Source organism: Chrysemys picta, chromosome 11, assembly GCF_011386835.1.
Source record: "Chrysemys picta bellii isolate R12L10 chromosome 11, ASM1138683v2, whole genome shotgun sequence".
Lineage (NCBI taxonomy): Eukaryota > Metazoa > Chordata > Testudines > Emydidae > Chrysemys > Chrysemys picta.
In genome coordinates this window covers 64,675,834-64,696,234 of record NC_088801.1, presented here as the reverse complement: position 1 = coordinate 64,696,234, position 20,401 = coordinate 64,675,834, and the positions used below count along the sequence as shown (strand labels likewise).

Here is a 20,401-nt window from a genome sequence, read left to right as displayed (position 1 = left end):
AAAAGATTCTATACAAAATGAAGTTGTGCTGTATTAAGCCAAGCTACATTGAAAATTGGTACCCAGCAGAATGGTATTCTTCCCTGTAGCTGAAGAACCCTGCAAGCACTGTAAAGAACAAGACTCATTTGTTACTTGATAACAGAATCATTCTGCACATAACTAACCAGGACCCCTCTTTCCTCCCCTCCCCCCTCTGACTCCTTTCAGTCTGAGCTGTGGGAACTTCGGGTTTTTCCGTTAAAGGATGAAGACATAGAAACCTTACGGTGCCAAGACCAAATAACAAATCAGACTGAAAGTTCAAGTGCAGCTTTCCACAGTGACTCCCTCTGCACTTCATGTACTCCCATCACTTTGCCAAACAATGGCCATCCACCAAGAAAACAATCCACAGAAGAGCTGGAAGACTGCAAAAGTGTTTTCCTGGGACTCTGCAGCACAAGAAAACACAGGTGACAGGGAATAATGTGGTTCATTAGGAAAGCCGATTAAGATGGAGAAAAGTATAAGGTAAAATCTCTGTTGTTCACACAAGAAATAACAGCACAATTCAAATACTGTACATTAGCAGCATATAATATATTTTTGTAACAGGTAGGATAAAATCCCAAACGCAACACTTTCTTCTTCCCGAACCACAAGAGAAACTAATTCTTTCGAGCTGGAAGTCTAGTATTCCCTGTGCTGAAAGTGGGCACACCTAAATAGCTGGCACGGTTTACTGCTTTCTGTTGTCATCTTGCCACGTTCTTTAATATTCTTCCTTTTTTTCTTTCAAATGTGTTTATGGTTCTGATGGTCAGCAGAACACACTTTATTCCTTTAAACAAACAACTTCAAAACACAGAAAAACTACTTGAAAAGACAGTGAGGAGGAGGGGGTAATTTCAAATTGTTTCCTTTGGTGGCATGAGCATGTGGCAAATACCTGCCTTGTCTGAAATCCCTTGAATATTTAAGTACCAGTAGTTTTTAAATGACACTTTCAGAAGCCTTATATTTGGCTTAAAATGAGTCACTCATTCAACTCTGAGGATTTCTGCATGAAACTAACAATAAACACTAACACACAAATATACCACTATATTTCCATAGTTGATTTCTCTACTATATGAAAGGTAGACAGTTTTCTATTTCAGTCACATGTGGAGCAGAGAAGCCTAGGAGTGGTGAGGAAACAAAGATTGAATTAAATGAAGATGCAGCTCTGAATTTCATTTTGGATCATCAGATATTTGGAGACCTAACTCCTAGACCTGCAGTAGCTAATGCTGCTTATAATTGTGTGCTGTGTATCTTACCAACAAGTATAGTTATTACGATTTCTAAGCAATACCTTGCAAGGTTCTACCAAGTATGCAAAAAGCAGAGCGACTAACCAGAAAGGAAAACATTGTTAATAAGGACATCAGAAGAGCTTAAAAAATTTTTTCATAATGTTTCTAAATACAGATTGATTTTTAAATTCCCAGCCATTACACTAAGAAAATAAAAGCAAATTGTTTAAACTCATACATTCTGAATTATAGTATTTAGAATTTATCTGCATCCTCAAGTGATGCTAATAGAAGACGACGCATACAAGAATTGACGATATAGCAGTATTCTTGTAGCAGAACAATAATTCGACACCAGTAGCACATATGTATAAACCACTGTCAGCAGGAAGTTTTTCTGTGTACAACAGTTGAAGGCAATTATATAGGAGTCTCTGTTCTTGTACAAAATTTTTCCTCAGCTTGTAATATCCAATACTGACAGATGACCCGTTTGTAGTGTCAAACTTAAATTTTTTCCTGTCAGATTGACTGGAAATATACGCTGGACCTCAGAAAAAAGTTCAGTCAAGTTTCAACACTACTGCCTATGCTACATTGTAGTTTATTACACATTCTGATTTATTTTAAATCCTTTTTTTAACACTGGTTTGTCCAGCAAATTAAACTCAAATTTTGCCTCAATGTCTGATACAATAATCTTCAATGCAAGGTTTTTTAAATTAAAAGTTATTTCCATACAATGTGTATAGTCTGAATTTGATTAGCAATAGAAGTACTTAGATTCCCTTCACAGGTCTGTAACATCAAATTAGTGGTATGTGCCTTTAAGACCTGAAGACCTGTATGGTCTTTTAATGGCTTTGTGGGAGCCACAAAGTAGTAAGGGTACAAAGCCTTGCTGTTGCATTTGTTAATGTTGCATAACTAACTGGCTGTGAGATTGTTGTTTCCCCCTCTATTATCCCTTCTTCCTAGTTTCTGAGTGGAATGGGTATTTCTCATCTCTCTCCCTCGTCTTCTGGCTGCTGGGAATGTGAGTTGGAGAGCAGTCTGAGGTGAGGCTCTTTTCTTCTCCATTCCCCTGCTCCTTCAAAGTGAAGATAGGAGCAGCTCAGATCCTCATAGCTCCCATCATACAACTTTATAGATTGTTCAGTGCCTCCTGCTCTTGTCTGATCTATCTGGTAGTGTGAGGAGCAATCCTGGGATCTGGGCATCAGTCACATGAACTCCCTGCATGCAGGACCCAGGAGAACTACAGGTGAGGAACACTGACTTAGTAATGAAGTCTGAATCATCCAGGATCCTGAAGGAAAAAGAGAGAGTTAAGAGAATATTTTAAAAATGAAGTAAACTTTCGAGTAGGACTACTAACCAAACTGGGCGGGTTGGCAGGCAGCTCGCTGCATTGCTTTTTAGAGGATCTGGATAGGAGACTCTTGCACTATAAAATCAGTAACGACAAATGGTATTACGTAGGATGAAGAAATCTTTGCAGTGCCCCTGAGTAGTTCCTGGCAATTTCCTTTATTGAGCAGTATTAACATCCTCTTCTAAAGATGTTATTTGTTAATCTTGCCAGTTACATGGCTGATACAAATGGAGATTGCACACAACCTCTTTGTCCCTATTGAGATGCCCTCTGCCCTACCCATTGTGTGAACAGGCTAAACCTTCCAAGAACGTAATGAAACCACCCTGGCAAAGATGAGATGGGCAGGAAAGAGACTGAAAAACTGGATGCAAAATGGAGAACTTTCCTTTTATATTTTCTTCCTATGTGAATATTTAAGGCATTTTTTTCCATCAGAAACTTTGCTCTTGTAGTCCACATCTCATCTGATTAAAAAACAGATTTGGGATAGCAAAATAATCTGCTGGGGGCAGATTCTAAGACCACTTCCATCCCTTGAACTCCATGACATAAGGCAAGAATAGAATATAGTTTATTGTTTCTCTTTACTTACCACTCCCCCATACCAGCCCTGCACTCTGTAATCCTTCCAGTTCCTGTATGTCCTCCCATAATTACGTGTGTGCTTTCTCCCAGTGCCCCAAGTGCCTGAAATGGCCATCCTCTTCCCTCCCCCCCCCTTTCCCCCAAGCCTACACACTACACACCACATACCCTCTCCTTCAAATCTCCCCCCACTACTCCACAAGCTCATTTTATTGGTATAAACCTCCCTCCTCCCCGGTGTCATCTCCCTGACTCTGGAAACTCTTGGGGCTAAGGATGCTACTATTTACTTGTATTACAGTAGCCCCTAGAAGCTCCAGCTGAGATCGAGGCCCTATTTTGCTAGGGTCTGTACAAACAATTTGGAAGAGACAGGCCTTGCTCCAAATAGTTTATAGTCCAGAGCCAAGACAGCGTGGGATTATGATCCCCATTTTACAGAGAGAGAGAGACAGACAGTAAGTGACTTTCCCAAGGCCACACAGGAAGTCTGTGACAGTAAGAAACTGCACTTAGTCTGTCTAGCACCTACACAAGCCCCATCCCCACCCTCTTTCTTCACATCTGCTGTACATATCTGTTGTGCTGTCTTCAGTTCTTAATAATAAAAACTTATGGTTATAATAATTCTCTCCCATGGAAATGGCCTCCATCAATTTCCTTCCTTTCCCTCACCTATAGTTTATGTATTGTGTCACATGAATTTTGAAACAACTAGCTGTCTAGGTCAGAGCATGCTGAGAACTGCTATACGCACAGCTCAGCCCCAGGGCTGAGTTTATAAAAAGCCATGAAGCCCCTTACTCAAGTTCCCCCCCCCCCCCATACCTCCCTTAAACGTTCAAAAATTTCCTCAACTTTTTGTCTTTTAGCTGTTACATAAAGGCTAAAACAGGTCATTCCTCCCCTCCCATCCCCCTGTGCAACTGTAAAGTACTGAGCATTATGCAGTCAGGCACTGTGACTTGTTTTAGTATGTTTGTGCTTTGTTTACCATTTTGAATCAAAAGGCATTTTTTCAGGCCTCCATATCTCCTTCCCTGGCCCTGTTGCAAGAGGTTTCACATCCTCCTTCAGATCCACGACCTTCATCAAAGCATGGGAAGGGCAGAAAGTCCTCAGATGTGGCGAGCAGAGCATATTTTCAGTATAGTTTCTTACCCTATTTGGGTGCATGCTAGCTTGCTTACAGAACTGTCTTTTGGAGGACCCCACATCCAAATAAGGATTGAATTGGACATCTGGAGTCTTATATATTTTCCTCCATTGATGATAGTGGACACCCTGGACCTCCAGTCCAGTAATGCAGTAGTGCACAAAAGTTTGCTTTGGCACTACAATCTAGATGGCTTTATTGGCTCTCCCTTGGAACTTTGCCTGTTTTGAGACAAATAATTCTTAACTGGCTTTCATTTTAGTCCCTGTGATATCCCTGCACTTTTATTGTTGAAAATGTATTTACATCATGAATTCATCCACCTAAAGAATCATGAGACTGAGGTTATAGAAAAGTACAACTAATTATGTTCCTCACTGGGGGTCTGGCAGGTTGAATGGCATGAGACTGATGTGCAGAGTGTCTGGAAATTTGATTTCGGCATGAAAGTTTGAGTCAAACTTCTCTATTCATTGACCCATGACTGAGTGATCCTGTGTGGTTAATTTTAATATGGAAATACTTAGTCTGATCAGGCATCCAAATGGAAAGTGGCTCCCTGTTCAATATGTACTTTCATGGATGAGGTGTAGCTGCTGTTTTCTGTCCATAAGCATATTTACATCACTTAAAAATAAGTGCAGGAAGGCATGCTGGACAGAAAATTGTCATTTTTATTTGTTTGCTAATAGTGAGAAAATGGGCAATTTTTAAGGAGTAATAGAAGAATGTAATTAAGCATATGTGAAAGTAGTAATCTCCATGGTGACTAAGAGCCTTTCCCTTAACTGTAATAAGAGGCTGTGGAAGTGAAGAGATCACACTTCCAAAGGGGGGTGCTGCAGTAGGAACAATTAGCCAGCCACTCAGCTGGGGAGGTGAGGTGGTTTTCCTGCATGTATGTTTTCCCCCTGAAGTGCAGCCCTAGGCTGGCAGTTTACACCTGCTCAAGCCTGTTGACAAAAAAAGGTGTGGACCCCAAACTGCTCTAATCTAGGACCTGACAAAGGATTCAATTACATATTTCTCCTTGGGACAGAGCATAGTATTTTTTTTAACTGAAAGGGTGTTAAATGACAACATGGGACTGCCTGCAGTTAAACATTCTCTCCACGGTAGTTTTGGGGGTACTGTGTGAATGAGTTCTGGTAACTAGTTATACTGTATTTGAGCAAATGATTCCATACTGACAAGTTATCCTAGCCTTGGTTCTGTTTAAACTCTAGCTGGCTTACTAACAGCATTGAGGATGCCTTGGCCCAGGCCTCACAAGCCTGGCTGAGCCCCTTGGTACTTTTTTGTGCAACCCATGCCAAATGCCTTTGGACTGGTCTACACTGTGGGAGGGGGTGGGGGTGATGTCGATGTCAAATACGTCGACTTCAGCTACGCTATTCCCGTAGCTGAAGTTGCATATCTTATTTCGACTTACCTTGGGTCCCTCACGGCACGGGATCAACGTCCGCGGCTCCCCCGTCAACTCCGCTACCACCGCTCGCCCTGGTGGAGTTCCAGGAGCATGTTCGGGGATCGATTTATCGCGTCTAGACAAGACACGATATCGATCTCTGATAGATCGATTACTACCCACCGATTCGGCGGGCAGTCTGGACATACCCTTTGTTGCTGCATCCTCACACCTGTTTTTACTGAGGGAGCTAGAGTGGCTATATTTACCAAGCTGCCCCCACACCTGTAGTATCTCATCTCTGTTGAACTGGGGTATTGGGAAGAAGTGTACATACATGTCCAACATGGTTTTTCAGAGAGAGACTAACTAGAGGAATTCTTGAACCAGTCCTTTCTTTCTCGACTATCATTGCTTAGAAACTGAACACCTGAAGCAGATTCACCCTGTGGTTCTAAACTATCCTACTTCCTCTCCACTGGAGTAGGCCTCGTGGATGCTGGTTATTACATTTTATACACAGGCAACAGCTGAAGTAGCTGCTTGGTCTTCCAGCCATGGATTGCCTGAAGGATACATTTACCTATAATTAGGCACTGGAGCCTATCTGAATAGCTAGAATGCAAAAGACCTGGCTTAGGATCCCCATGTGCTTTTGTACAAATGAGAGAATACCCTGTGGCTGCTCATTCTGCAATTAAAATTTTGTTAACCCACAATAGCAGGCAACTTACTATTCTACTGCTGGTGACAAAACCACTCTTCTACAATGAAGTTTGTTGTAAAAACTTCAGGAATCAATGTCTAATCTAATAACTGTACCTTCAGATCATTTATCTTGGAAAGTTTTCACTAGCTAGTCATAAGGATACCACCTATGAAAACTAGGCCAAGAGACTTAGTTTTTCAAAGGAGAAGCTATGATAAAAGCTTACTGTGGAACTTTTATTTCCCACTGCTGTGAGAACGAAATATTGTACCATAACTTTATTGGGGTGTACATACCTGTCTAAGTTAGTGAACTTAGTTCTGGAAAGATGCTCTTTCTTGGGGTAGATTGGTTCATCCTGGAGTGCACATACCACTGAACAGCTAACAGATGAGTTTTGCTAGTCGTAAGATGACTTATCATCAGTGTTTTATTTCAAACATTGAAACAGTTTTGTAGGAATGCACAGAGCAGACTCTTAGTCTTCCACACCTTTCAAGCAAAAACTCACAATTCTGTTTCCATCCAATACCTGTTATCTGCTATAAAATAAGTCTCCAGCCAATTTAAGGGATAGCACTGGCTGATTGTATTTCCAGCCCTGGCAAAACAGCTGCTTGCAGTGAAGGAACAATTCTTCGGTGCTGCAGTCCTGGTTCAGCAGCAATGTTTCCATACTGGAATAGAACCCGTTCACACTCAAGCTGCCTTGGCATGAGTTGGCAGTCTCATCGGTCCAGGGAACGTTTCTGAGCAGCTTCTGAACACACATTCCTCAGGAGGTTGATGACAGATCTAGGATCTTCACTTTTCATAATAGCACTGCCAGACACAATCATGTTTGCTCCTGCCTGGAAGAAGGTTAACCAGCCAGCTGTGTAATATGGACCACCACCACCACATAATCCCAGTACACTCTAACTAGTGAAATTAGAAAAGGTAGGTAATTATTGTCCACTTGCAACACGCATGGACTTCATCAGCACAGGTTCAGACTTCAAAAAAATTACTCTACTAAGAAAAGGGTATTTCCCCAAACAGCTTTCCTGCAGCCTTGATTAGTTCTGGTTCTATCCTGAGCAGAGGGTGACAAAACAAGTGCTGTAGATTAGGTCATGGTATGGGACAGCTCAGTGGTTTGAGCAGTAGCCTGCTAAACCCAGGGTTGTGAGTTCAATCCTTGAGGGGTCCATTTAGGGATATGGGGCAATAATCTGTTGGATGATTTAATTGGGGATTGGACTAGATGACCTCTTGAGGTCCCTTTATGATTCTAAAACAAAGCAAATGGCCAAACTGAAAGACCCAGCAGGGAGATTACAATCTCGTGCACAGAAAGAAGGAGAGTCCTCACTGTGCAGTTCAGTTTTTAAAGCTTACCTCTGCACATTTATGGATGGTGTCTGGCCCCACACCACCATCCACTTCAATATCCAAGGAAGGAAATTGTGTCCTCAGCCACTGAATCTAAAGAGCCCATACAAAAACCCCCACAAAAGTTAAGCACTTGGTTTTACATAGATACTCCCCAGGTCTATATAATTTCTAACATTTAAATGATTAAGGATTTTTTGTTAATGTCCTCTCCCTTCCCAGTTGTCAAGGCATAGGGAGTAGAAACAGACTAGTTCCATTTAATAAAACACAATCAGTATCTACCTTTGGCATCATGTCTTCCATGAACTTCTGCCCTCCAAATCCAGGTTCTACTGTCATCACCAAAGCCATGTCTATCTGATTGGCCCATGGTGCTAAATATTCAACTACAGTTCCAGGTTTGATGGCCAAGCCAACCTACGGAAGGAGGGAAAGATAAATGTAAGTACATCTGTAGGACAAAGGAGGCTTGCACCTGTGTTAGCATTGCTCTGATACTGGCTACTACAAGCTTTAAAAAAATACTGATTAGATATTGTGAACAGTATTTAGAATATTATTTAGGCTCAATTAAGGCAAAAAGGTATTGATTGCATTAAAGCAATGGTCCACAAACTTTTTATGTTGCTCCCCACCCATAATGTAACCAGTCCATGGCCCCCAGGGGCGGAGCTGCAGCTGGGAGCAGGAGTCGAAGCCAGGAGCGGAGCTGGGTGGCCCTTCGTGCACCTCACACTCTGGGGACCACTGCATTAAAGCAAGATTCCACTTTGTCTCCAGGACTTCTGTTCAGATATAAATTGCTTTCATTTCATTAGTTCACAAGAACATTATTGCCCAGATCTTTCAATGCCAGAGGGAGGCAGCTACTGCAATGCAACACACTACTCTTGCCACACCAGCTCCTCACCTTCATCCCATTTTCCCGAATGTCTTTAATCAGTGCCCCTGGATTGTCTGTAGCCTCTAGGTGAAAAGTGTACTGGTTTGCACCTGCTACAGCCATTGGTTTCACCCACTGCTCCGGCTTGGCAACCATCATGTGCATATCTGAAAGGAATCACGAGTAAGCAAGATACACTGGGCATGCATCATTCACCAAAATATACCAATATGTGGACTATCTGTAATTCATATGACATATCAGCTGCTTTAGAGTCATTACAGAAGATGCACATTCAAAGCATGTGCTCAGAGCTCAAAAAGAGTAGTAACAGCATAAGCTGTTTAAATGAGTGCATATTAATTTATACAAAACAAATTCAGAATATAAATCCATGCTCAATGTTGGTATTATTAGATATGTTTAGTAATAATTACTACTTGAGCTTAATAGGACATTGATTACATTATAGTGACATGCCACATGGGAGAGTGTTTCTTTAAAGTACTAAAAAACGAACAGTAGCTCACATAATACATTCTCCCCTCCCTCTGACTTAGTTTAGCTAAAAAGGAAACCGTATTTTTACAGCGTTTTGCTTGGCTATAAATATTTCATAATCACCGAACATGAGGCCCAGGACATGGCTCCTTTGTGCTACTCAAGTTCTAGAAAGGGGCTGGAAAGCTGGGGAAATCCTCATCTGGCATAGCTGGCTCTACACCAGCCCTCCTCGACTTTCCCCACATGTACGGGGATGTGTTGTAACCACATTCCAATGATTCCTGCCACCATCCTGGCCTCCAGGGTAAAGCTATTCTAAACTAAAACAGCATAAAACCAGCCCCAGGATTAGGGAGCAGCAAAATGGTTTTGAGGTTACCCCACTGAGTTGTGGCCTGAGCTTACAGGCCACAAGTGAGGATAAAATCCACAATGTTTTGCAGTTTCCTTTGTCAGTATAACAACACGTACTCAAGAGTTTGGAAAAATGAAGTCCTTACCGAAGAAAGGATCCTGACCCAGCTGCTTTCGAAGGCTCTCTACTACAGGGTGTCCAAATGTGATGTTCGGAACAAAGTGCCTAGGATTAGAAAAAAGCACTTTAGTAGGCTTGATATTGTTTTACTGTATGGTGACTAAAGTAAGGAATTTTATATTGACCTACATTTATGGGAAATATAAAAACAAATCTTTATAGACTATGTTCAAGCAGTGTCGTTAATACAATTAACCTCTCCCAGCTGCAGGCAGTGCCACCACCAGCAGCAGCGCAGAAATAAGGGTGGCAATATTGCAACCCCCCTACAATAACCTTGGAACCCCCCCAATTCCCTTTTGGGTCAGGACCCCCCATTACAACACCATGAAATTTCAGATTTAAATATCTGAAACTGAAATTTCAGATTTTAAAAATCCTATCACTGAAATGTACTAAAATGGATTGTGAATTTGGTAGGGCCCTAATAATAGGGTTATAAGCAATAGCTAGCATAGATTTGTCCAGAAGAAACCATGCCAAAGCAACTTAATTTCCTTCTTTGACAGGGTTACTAGCTTAGTAGATACAGGGTAAGCAAGACGTGACATGTCTTGATTTTAGTAAGCCTTTTGACACAATTCCATATGACATTCTCATAATCAAAGTAGGGAAATACAATCTGGACAAAACTATTATCTGGTGCAAATCTGATTGAAAGACCATACTCAAAGAGTAGTTATCAATGGTTTCCTGTCAATCTAGTGGGGTCCCACACATCAGCCATGGGTCCGGTACTATTTAATATTTTAATAACTTGGATAATAGAGTGGAGAATATGCAGATGACACCAAGATGGGAGGGATGCTAGCATCTTGGAGGACAGGATTAGATTTCAAACCAACCTTGACAAATTAGAGAATTGATCTGAAATCAACAAGATGAAATTCAAAAATGACAAATGCAAAGTAACACACTTAGGAAGGAAAAATCAAATGCACAGCTACACAACAGGAATAACTGGCTAGATCATAGCACTGCTGAAAAGGATCTGGCGGTTATAGTGGATCACAAATTGAATAAGTCAATAATATGATGCACTTGCAAAAAAGGCCAGTATCTTTCAGGGGTGACTGACAGGAGTGTCATATGTAAGAGGTGGGAGGAAACTGTCCTGCTCTACTTGGCATAGGTGACGCCTCAGCTGAAGTTCTTGTCCAGTCTGGGCACCACACTTTAGGAAAGATGTGGACAAAATGGACAGAGTCCAGAGAAGAGCAACAAACAAGATATAAGGTTTAGAAATCCTGACCTATGATGAAAGGTTGAAAAACTGGGCATGCTTATTCTTGAGAAAAGAAAAGTGGGGGGTGGGGGAGGGATTTGATAACCGTCTTCAAATATAGCTGAATCACTTGGTAATAGTGACCATAATATAATTAAATTGAACATCCCTGCGGCAGGAAAAACACCACAGCAACCCACCACAGTAGCATTTAATTTAAGAAAGTGGGACTACACAAAAATGGGGAAGTTAGTTAAATAAATTAAAAGGTTCAGTGCCAAAAGTGAAATCCCTGCAAGCTTAATGGAAACTTTTTAAAGGCCCCATAATAGAGGCCTTTTAAATCCCAAATTTAAAAACATAGAGGACCAAAAAAGTGCCACCATGGCTAAACAACAAAGTAAAAGAAGCAGTGAGAAGCAAAAAGGCATCCTAGTGAGGAAAACAGAAAGGAGTGTAAACTCTGGCAAATGAAGTGTAAAAATGTAATTAGGACGGCCAAAAAAGAATTTGAAGTACAGCTAGCCAAAGAGTCAAAAAGTAATAGCAAAAAGAATTTTAAGTACATCAGAAGCAGGAAGTCTGCTAAACAACCAGTGGGCCACTGGATGATCGAGATGCTAAGGAGCCCTCAAGGATGATAAGGCCATTGCAGAGAAACTAAATATATTCTTGGCATCAGTCTTCACGGCTGAGGATGTGAGGGAGATTCCCAAACCTGAGCCATTCTTTTTAGGTGACAAATCTGAGGAACTGTTCCAGACTCAGGTGTCATTGGAGGAGGTTTTGGAACAAATTGATAAAAAGTAATAAGTCACCAGGACCAGATGGTATTCACCTAAGAGTGCTGAAGGAAGTCAAATGTGAAATTGCAGAACTACTAACTGTGGTATATAACATTTAAACCAGCTTCTGTATCAAATGACTGGAGAATAGCTAATGTGACATCAATTTTTAAAAAGGGTTCTAGAGGGGATCCTAGCAATTACAGGCCGGTAAGCCTGATTTCAGTACCAGGCAAACTGGTTGAAATTATAGTAAAGAACAGAATTATCAGACACACAGATTAACATGATTTGTTGGGGAAAAGTCAATATGGGTTTCGTAAAGGGAAATCATGCCTCACCAATCTACTAGAAGTCTTTGAGGGGGTCAACAAGCATATGGACAAGGGGGATATAGTGTACTTAAATTTTCAGAAAGCCTTTCACAAGGTCCCTCACCAAAGGCTCTTAAGCAAAGTAAGCGGTCATGGGATAAGAGGGAATGTCCTCTTATGGACTGGTAACTGGTTAAAAGATAGGAAACAAAGGGTAGAAATAAATGGTGAGTTTTCAGAATGGAGAAAGATAAATAATGGTATACCACAGTCTGTACTGGGACCAGTACTATTTAACATATTCATAAATGATCTGGAAAAAATAGGCAAAATTTGCAGATGATACAAAACTACTCAAGATAGTTAAGTCCAAAGTAGACTGCGAAGAGTTAGAATGGGACCTCACAAAACTGGGTGACGATGGCAAATGAAATGCAAAGTAATGCACATTGGAAAACATAATCCCAACTATACATATAAAATGACGGGGGTCTAAATTAGCTGTTACCACTCAAGAACAAGATTGTGCAGCAGCAGTCAAAAAGTGAACAGAATGTTGGGAATCATTAGGAAAGGGATAGATAAGACAGAAAATATCATATTGCCTCTATATAAATCCATGGTACACCCACATCTTGAATACCGTGTGCTGAAGTGGTCACCCCATCTCAAAAAAGATATCCTGGAATTAAGGTTTAGAAAAGGGCAACAAAAATTATTAGGGGTATGGAATTGCTGGCATATGAGGAGAAATTAATAAGACTGGGACTTTTCAGCTTGGAAAAGAGACGACTAAGGGGGGATATAACAGAGGTCTATAAAATCATGACTAGTGTGGAGAAAGTAAATAAGGAAATGTTATCTACTCCTCATAACACAAGAACTAGGAGTCACCAAATGAAATTAATAGGCAGCAGGTTTAAAACAAAGGAAGTATTTCGTCACAAAATGCACAGTCAACCTGTGAAACTCTTTGCCAGAGGATGTTGTGAAGGCCAGTCTATAACAGGGTTCAAAAAACCAGCTAAATAAATTCATGGAGGATAGGTCCGTCAATGGCTATTTGCCAGGATGGGCAGGGATGGTGTCCCTAACCTCTGTTTGCTGAGAATGGGCAACAGGATGGATCACTTGATGATTACCTGGTCTGTTTATTCCTTCTGCGGCACCTGGCATTAGCTACAGTTGGAAGACAGGATACTGGCCTTTGGTCTGACCCAGTATGGCCGTTTTTATGTTAAGAGCTGTTTTAAAGAGGACAGTGATGAAGTGTCCTTCACACGGGAGTAGTACAAGTAGTACCTGACTTAATCTGCATTAAGAGGGATTTAGATGGATATTAGGAAAAACTTTGTAAGGGTAGATAAACACTGGCCTAGGCATCCGAGGGAGGTTGTGGATCCCGCATCGCTGGGAATTTTTAAGGACGGGTTAGCTAGACCTGTCATGGATGGTCTAAGTTTACTGGATCCTGCCTCAGCACAGGGGCTGGCCTTGATGACTTCTGGAGCGCCTTCCAGCCCTACATGTCAATGAAACACACCCTTCCCGTTCGTTAGCCACTAGGAACCCTGCACTATCACCACAGCGGATTTGACAGGACGCTGCACCAGAACAGCCCCTGATCCTGCGGCGGGGTCTAGGCAGACGCCCCCTCTCGCCTGGGTGTGTCTACACCGCGCTCAGGCGCCGGCCGCTGGCGCGTGGCAGCTGACTCGGGCTAAGGGGCTGTTTAATGCGATGAGACCCTCGCACCCCTCCCAGGGCCCTACGACCGGGCAGCGGCACGGGCCAGCCGCGGGCTCCCATTGCGGGCAGCGGGCTCAGCGCAGTGCAAGTGCCCGAGCAGGGCTGCCTGGGAGCAGCGCCCGGCCCGGCCCGGCCGCAACGAGGCGCTGAGCAAACCCCCGACGGGCGGGCGGGCGGCAAACGCCCCGCGGAGCCGCCTCGCGCGCAGAGCAGCGCCAGGGCTGCAGCCGCCCCGGGGGGCGGGGCCCGGGCTCGAGCCGGCCCCGAGGCGGAAGCGCGCGCGCCGCGCGGCGGCAGTTACCCGTCCATCACGTCCAGGTGCAGGTAGTCCGCCCCGGAGTCCAGCATGCGGCCGCACTCGGCGCCCAGCGCCGCCAGGTCGCTGTTGAGGATGGACGGGCCGATCCGGCAACCCGACGCCATGGCCGCCGCGCCACCGGGAACTGAGCGAGGCGCAGGCGCAACAGCTTGAGAGGCGCCACAACCCTCTCCCCGGGGATGCTGGGACGTGTAGTTCTTCTGCCGCCGCCGACTGCAGCTTGCAGAATGGCAGGGACTACTCGCCCCACAATGCAACACGGTGCCTGGGGAAAGGGTGGCGCAGGCGCGCTTCATCAGCCTTTGGCGTCCCTCCCGGCGCCAGGGGGCGGGGCAGCACTGGAGACCCGCCCCCTGAGGGCGGTGCAAAGACCATGATGGGCGGGAGGGGGGGAGGCGAGCCCCGCCCGCAGCACAGGGCACACAGCTGGCCCAGGCTGGTGTCCCTGAGCCTGGCTGCCCTGCTCTGGTCACTCCCTCTGCAGCCCCTGGCTCCGGCTGCTGGCGGGACCCTGTCCTTGCCGGACTCTTGGTCAGGCCCAGCGTGGCCGTGCTGCTGTTCCTCCTTCGTTAGAGTAACTCCTGCAGCTTGCCTGGACGGAAGTCAGGCATCGGCTTCCATGGCATAACGCCTCGCCGCCATCGAGAGTCACCAAGTTCCAGCGATACTGTCAACTAAACTCACCCTTCCCTGAGTTCCGGCGCACCGTGCCGAGCCAGCCGCTTTCACCCAGCTTTGTATCTCATGTAGGCCAAAGCAGAGGTTTATACCTACCGGGTTATCATCAGTTTAGGAAGAGACAGTCAAATATTTAGGAAAAATAAAAGAAAGGGGGAGTATTAGCTTGACTTCCAAAGTAACCCATTCAGAAGTGTAATATATGAGTGCAATAAATGATGGCCAGGCCTCCAAACGTGGCAAATATACCACATTGGTTGTTAGCTGTGGAGCATTTGGAGGGAATTGCAGGAAGAAAAGTTTATCAGAGAATGTCAGCTCCAGCAAACACAAAGTTTGGAAAGATGGAGGCCCTCTCTGGACGAAGTAGCCATCATAAGGCCTAAGAAAAATCTCACACCACACCACATTAAATATTTGTGATATATTTTATTATTTGTGCATATTCAAACATTTTAAACTCTTATAATCTCTTTCATAAACATAATTCAGACATCTCTATTATTTATATTTTATCCCTGGTCTTTGGTCACTTGGTACACATCACAGGCTTTGCTATTAGGTACTTTTGGGAAGTACAGTAGATGGTTTTCTCATTTTAGATCTATAAGATTTTGGGTCTGTAATCCTTCAAATTATTTTTAAAGGGCTTTCATTTTACTAATGGGGATTTTTGTTCTCCGGTTGCATTGATTCTTAAAATGAATTACACAGTTGTAATGTGGGGAAATTATATAATTTGACATGTTTTTACCCAGTTCTATGTAACGAATTTGCCTTAAGCCCTCAAATCTCACTTGCTTCAAATAAACTCTATTCTCTGTTTGGCACAGCAAGATTGCCTTCCTTTCAGTGCAAGACTTGACTACTTCCCAATACAACAGAAAATGCAAATGAGAATGTAATATCCTACTTAACTGCTGCCCTGAGATAATATTTTAAATCACATATCCACTTGGTTGTGAAGGTTGGTCTATTGTAATTGGTTTCTTCTCCGATATTTTGTTTCTTTCCATCTAAACATTTCTTTGGTAATGGGAAGTCAAAAACACTTTGTTAAAGCTTAAGATTTGTTCAAATTTCAAAGAGAATGCCCTTATTTGGAGATTGGGAGGGAACTACACCATTTATAAACTTATACTTAGTTTTAGGGTTTCAACTCAACAAGAGTTTCTAGTTTTGATGTTTTTTGAACTTCCAAACAAATTGATAAGATCAGTTTCAAACCTACATCATGTTTTCCTTCTGGAACACAATTTTCTTTCCTTCAAAAATCTAGGCAATAGTATTATTTCAAATACATCCTGTGACATTCTTATGCACATACATGTACATATAAATACACCTAGACATTCAGCACAGTTAAGGTCATATTAAGAGGACACAAATGCACACAACAAGTGGATCACACCGTAAGTTCCCAGTACAATGATCCCCCCTTTCTAAAAGGCGGGGATGGGGGATGTATGGCAAGTTCTAGCGAGGCACATATTAAAAGATGACAGATAAACATATTAAATTATAACAAACTTTGTTGGCAACAGAGCAAAGTAATCTCATATAGCAGGGTATAGTGCTTTTTAAAAAGGGAGACTTGTCTAATGTTGTACAATAGGATTAAACAGAGCCTTGTCTTTTAATTACTATTTGTTGAACATGATCAGTGTGAACAGACTTTTCTATCTTTAATCCTTTTGACAACTGCAAATTAGTTTAAAACTTTGAGGCAACACAACAGAACCAAACACTGACAGACATTTGTAAGGGCCAGACGTTTGACATTCACTTAAGGCCTCTAACACTAATTAAGCAGCATAATTTTCCTTCACAGCAGAAATATACCAGTCACTTTATAGAGATACTGGAAAAATGCACAAACTCTGCTAAATTACATGTTTATGCACCTTATTAGTACAATATTAAGTGCAACCAATATGAAAGTAAAGTTTATAAGTATACAGACTGATCAGCCTGTCTTTATAACTACCTAATGAAATTATAGCCCTTTCCTGGGCCACCTGAATAATGTAATCTTCATTTATACACTGCACTTGTTTGGTTGGATGGTGGACTTCAAAAAGAGGCATTTTTAGTCCTTGCTATGGCTTTCTAAGATGGATTCAGCTTGTAACAGTGGGCAACCTTAAAGGAAACATTTATCAGAAATATTGAATTTATTGTAGTAAATCAGTTATTTTTCTATAATTAGACTAGAATACCATGGCAGGCATCTCACATTAATGTTAATGCTTCCTTTTAAAGTATATTATCAGTGAAAAAGTGACTACAAAATTCAACATGGAGTTCCATGTTTATTGCCTCTCAGTCATTTCTATATCAAATTTACTTCGTTTATGAATAAAATATTTCCCCCACTACTGCCAGTTAACCCAAACTGGGATCTGAAAGTGAAGCGGTGTTCTTTCTGATTTGTGAGTCATCGTTAATAATAGCAATTCCACATGAGGGACGTAATTAATAATTCTTTTGATGATGCCAACACTAGGAAAGAATCCAGTGCAGGCTCTGTAGTGCTGAGAGACGTAAGAAGTAGTCAAATATATTTAAGTCAGCGATATAAGCAGTTATCATTCAGAATACCCATGATCTGTGCTGAGCAAGGTGCCATTTTTACATAGACACTTTTTTGACCACAAACCACTTTCAGATTGACCACTGTACAGCAAGGGCTTAATCCTGCAAGGTGACTAGCACTTCCTATGAGGTGCAAAGTGCCTTTAACTCTCAATGAAGGCAACAGTAGTAGAGGGTGCTCAACACCTCTGGACTGGGGCCTAGATAGACAAGCTTGAGAAAAGAATACATTTTGTTGTTGCTAAATTGTACGTGTGTGTGTGTGTGTGTGTGTGTGTGTGAGTGAGAGAGAGAGAGAGAGAATAATATATAGGACCCAATTCTGTACTCTGATGTACACACAGGGCTCCTACTGACGCATATGTATATGTAGAGGAGGTGAGGTAGAAAGGTTTGATTGGTTGAAATTACCAAAGCCACCAGTCAGTTCTGGAGTTGATCTTAAATTAATGCCAATAAAACTTGTAATACTGCACCAGACCAGCGTATAGGCTGTGTATGACAGTGTTTTACAGAAAAATGATTTTAGAAAAAAATAGTTATTTAAAAAAATATAGTGTTGTTGTTGTTTGCTTGGTGTGGGTTTTGTTTTGTTTTTGGTCATATCATTTTAACTCTAAAATCATGTTGTCTTAATACCATGAGTCCAGATTGAAAGGTCAAAAAGATTGTAAAGTAATACATTTTAGAAAGCTCTAAAAGTGATCAAAAATAACTTTTCTATGCATAATAATGCCCCAATTATAAGGTCTAATACAGGGGTAGGCAACCTATGGCACGTGTACCGAAGGCGGCATGCGAGCTGATTTTCAGTGGCACTCACACTGCCCGGGTCCTGGCCATCGATCTGGGGGGCTCTGCATTTTAATTTAATTTTAAATGAAGCTTCTTAAACATTTTAAAATCCTTATTTACTTTCCATACAATTGTTTAGTTATATATTATAGACTTACAGAAAGAGACCTTCTAAAAACGTTAAAATGTCTGACTGGCACGCGAAACCTTAAATTAGAGAGAATAAATGAAGACTCGGCACACCACTTCTGAAAGGTTGCCGACCCCCGGTCTAATATCTCATTCTACCAAGGTTAGTTGAAAATGTATTATGTGAACACACACACACACACACGTAAATATGGTCATTGCTTGCAACTTCACAGTATGCCTCACAGCTATTCTGCGGCTTTCCCATATGTCAATGACTAAAGTCTTGTTTCAATTTAATCCTATGATCTTGAAGCACAGATCGTAACTCACCCACGACTTCAGTCAATTCCCAAAGGGGACATGATATACATATAAGTATTATGCATTTATATCTACATATGCAGAGTCATAATTAGTGCATATTCATATACCCACATAGAATGGCGCCTTTTTAAATACAATCTCAGTGTGCAGAAAATATATCCTTTCATCAGGTCTATTCTCTGCAATATCCATTCCTAGTTTACAGGAATGTGAAAATATGGATTATATACGTTACTTAAAATATACATTTCCAAGTGCATACAGAGTAGATATTTGCGTCAATTAAGTTGTTGCCATGTATTAGAAAGTCCACACATTCTAGCTGTGTTTTTTACATAAATTGCTTAATATATTTAAGCAGAATAGATAGTACCATTTATGTCATCTACAGACCACTCCCCCCCGCCCATCTATCTTTGAGCACAGCATGTGCATTCTTTCCTGTAGTATGTAGTGTATTCAGTTTTACACAGAATGACTATTTTTCTAGCACTAGGGTATTATCTTACAAAGTGCAATGAAACCAACAGACAAAAGTAAACACTGCTAAAGTCTGCAGTGCCAAAAAATATCTTTCTAATCATTCAATGGTATGTGCCATTGCTATGGGGATTAGAAAACACAGTCATGGGCCTGTTTATTTAAAACAATCTTTAGTTCGATATTCATTGTCAGCATTTTGACTGCCAATATTCAGTCATGCAAGTCTTTGATTCAGATACTATATAACCCTTCTGAAATTACAAAAATAAACTTTGGGGGGCAGTGTTAAAGTGGCTAACCTCAAAAAGGTTGGGTTTTTTCAGTCTACTATATTAAACTAATGCATTTTACTGGAGCAGCTGCAGACTGCAGTAGATTTCTGGCAGATCAAGATTTTGGGAAACAGATATGTGGCTGCAGAATTGTTTAGAATTCTCTTCTGGTCTTTGCTGTCTGCCCTGAACCAAATTAGATTTGCCAAAAAGGCTTAGCTTGTTTTCTAAAACATATTTGCCAATCTGTAGCAAATAGGTTGTTAGATATTTTCCCTTGTTGGCTATAAAGTGCTCTTTCTGATTAGTTCATCAATAGTTATCAAGAAACTCTATAGAGAAGATACAGTTTCTCTACCAAGACTCTACATTCTCTCTCCTCCCATGCTAATGCAGTTCCCCGACATTTAAACATGGGACTCATCTAAGTCAACATCAGTCTCACCAAGCTCAACATGCGTGAAGCTGAAGTGGCTGGTAAGGAGGGGATTCTCCATCCCATTGTCCTCGCTGATGTGAAGGACAGTGTCTCCATGTTGCAGTAAGCTGGTTGTCTCAAGGCCTGCAAAGTCCTCTGTATCAGAGAGCTGTGTGGGTGGGGTACTATGTGCTTGTGCTGGCCGGGGCTCCAAATCCTCCTCTGTTTCTTTTTCCTTCTCAGTGGGAAGCGCCTCACTCTGAAATCAAGGAGAGCTTGCGGTCAGGCTCCAACTCATGGGAAGAGAAGGGGGTGGGGGGGGAGAATAAAAACCAATGTGTGCAAAATATATTCAGATCTGTTAACTAATAAAGGCTAGACCATAACTGCCCCTTGGTTTATTTGAAATGTTTAAAGGTACAAAACCCTAAAATTTTATGCAAAAACAGTTAATTTTTTTCTGGCTGGTGAATTTGTAGTGGAAATTACAAAGATAA

General features: G+C 41.9%; 3 protein-coding genes across 24 annotated transcripts in view; 1 reads left to right on the top strand and 2 right to left on the bottom strand.

The window, feature by feature from the left end:
• The window catches only part of KANSL1L (KAT8 regulatory NSL complex subunit 1 like), a 102,321-nt gene extending 100,298 nt beyond the window's left edge, over positions 1-2,023 (top strand). For 4 of the 7 annotated variants that reach the window (XR_010591378.1, XR_010591376.1, XR_010591374.1 and 1 more), the window contains 2 exons: positions 211-513; positions 598-2,023. Coding sequence is in view for 3 of the 7 variants with exons in the window: in XM_065561077.1 (XP_065417149.1) it covers positions 211-459 (249 nt within the window). In the remaining 4 variants the exon portion in view is untranslated. Of the gene's footprint in view, positions 1-210 lie in introns of all 7 variants that reach the window. The other 3 variants (XM_065561077.1, XM_065561076.1, XM_065561078.1) reach the window with 1 other exon arrangement.
• On the bottom strand, positions 510-14,376 carry RPE (ribulose-5-phosphate-3-epimerase). Of its 2 annotated transcripts, none has more exons than XM_024109256.3 (7): positions 14,190-14,376; positions 9,781-9,860; positions 8,804-8,943; positions 8,176-8,310; positions 7,897-7,983; positions 6,813-7,367; positions 510-2,589 (listed from the first exon to the last, which is right to left on the bottom strand). In XM_024109256.3, the coding sequence occupies exons 1-6, from the start codon at positions 14,309-14,311 to the stop codon at positions 7,245-7,247; spliced, it is 687 nt and encodes a 228-aa protein (XP_023965024.1). In that variant the 5' UTR covers positions 14,312-14,376; the 3' UTR covers positions 510-2,589; positions 6,813-7,244. The 2 variants fall into 2 exon arrangements, with proteins under 2 accessions (XP_023965024.1, XP_005279750.1); XM_005279693.5 differs by having other exon boundaries at positions 6,813-7,591; positions 14,190-14,369.
• A 918-nt stretch (positions 14,377-15,294) lies between these two features.
• UNC80 (unc-80 homolog, NALCN channel complex subunit) overlaps positions 15,295-20,401 on the bottom strand; it is a 175,886-nt gene continuing 170,779 nt past the window's right edge. For 12 of the 15 annotated variants that reach the window (XM_065561060.1, XM_065561071.1, XM_065561061.1 and 9 more), the window contains one exon: positions 15,295-20,163. In XM_065561060.1, coding sequence (XP_065417132.1) covers positions 19,894-20,163 — 270 coding nt within the window. In that variant the 3' untranslated portion in view covers positions 15,295-19,893. Of the gene's footprint in view, positions 20,198-20,401 lie in introns of all 15 variants that reach the window. The other 3 variants (XM_065561066.1, XM_065561075.1, XM_065561073.1) reach the window with 2 other exon arrangements.

Bases quoted from the DNA above. Each gene is read 5' to 3' on its own strand.
- RPE (XM_024109256.3), bottom strand. From the start codon at position 14,311: ATGGCGTCGGGTTGCCGGATCGGCCCGTCCATCCTCAACAGCGACCTG. The intron at 8,944-9,780 runs GTAAGGACTTCA...GATTCCTTTCAG, and splicing joins GGGTCAGGATCCTTTCTTCG to ATATGCACATGATGGTTGCC. The intron at 8,311-8,803 runs GTGAGGAGCTGG...CTCCTTCCGTAG, and splicing joins TTCGGGAAAATGGGATGAAG to GTTGGCTTGGCCATCAAACC.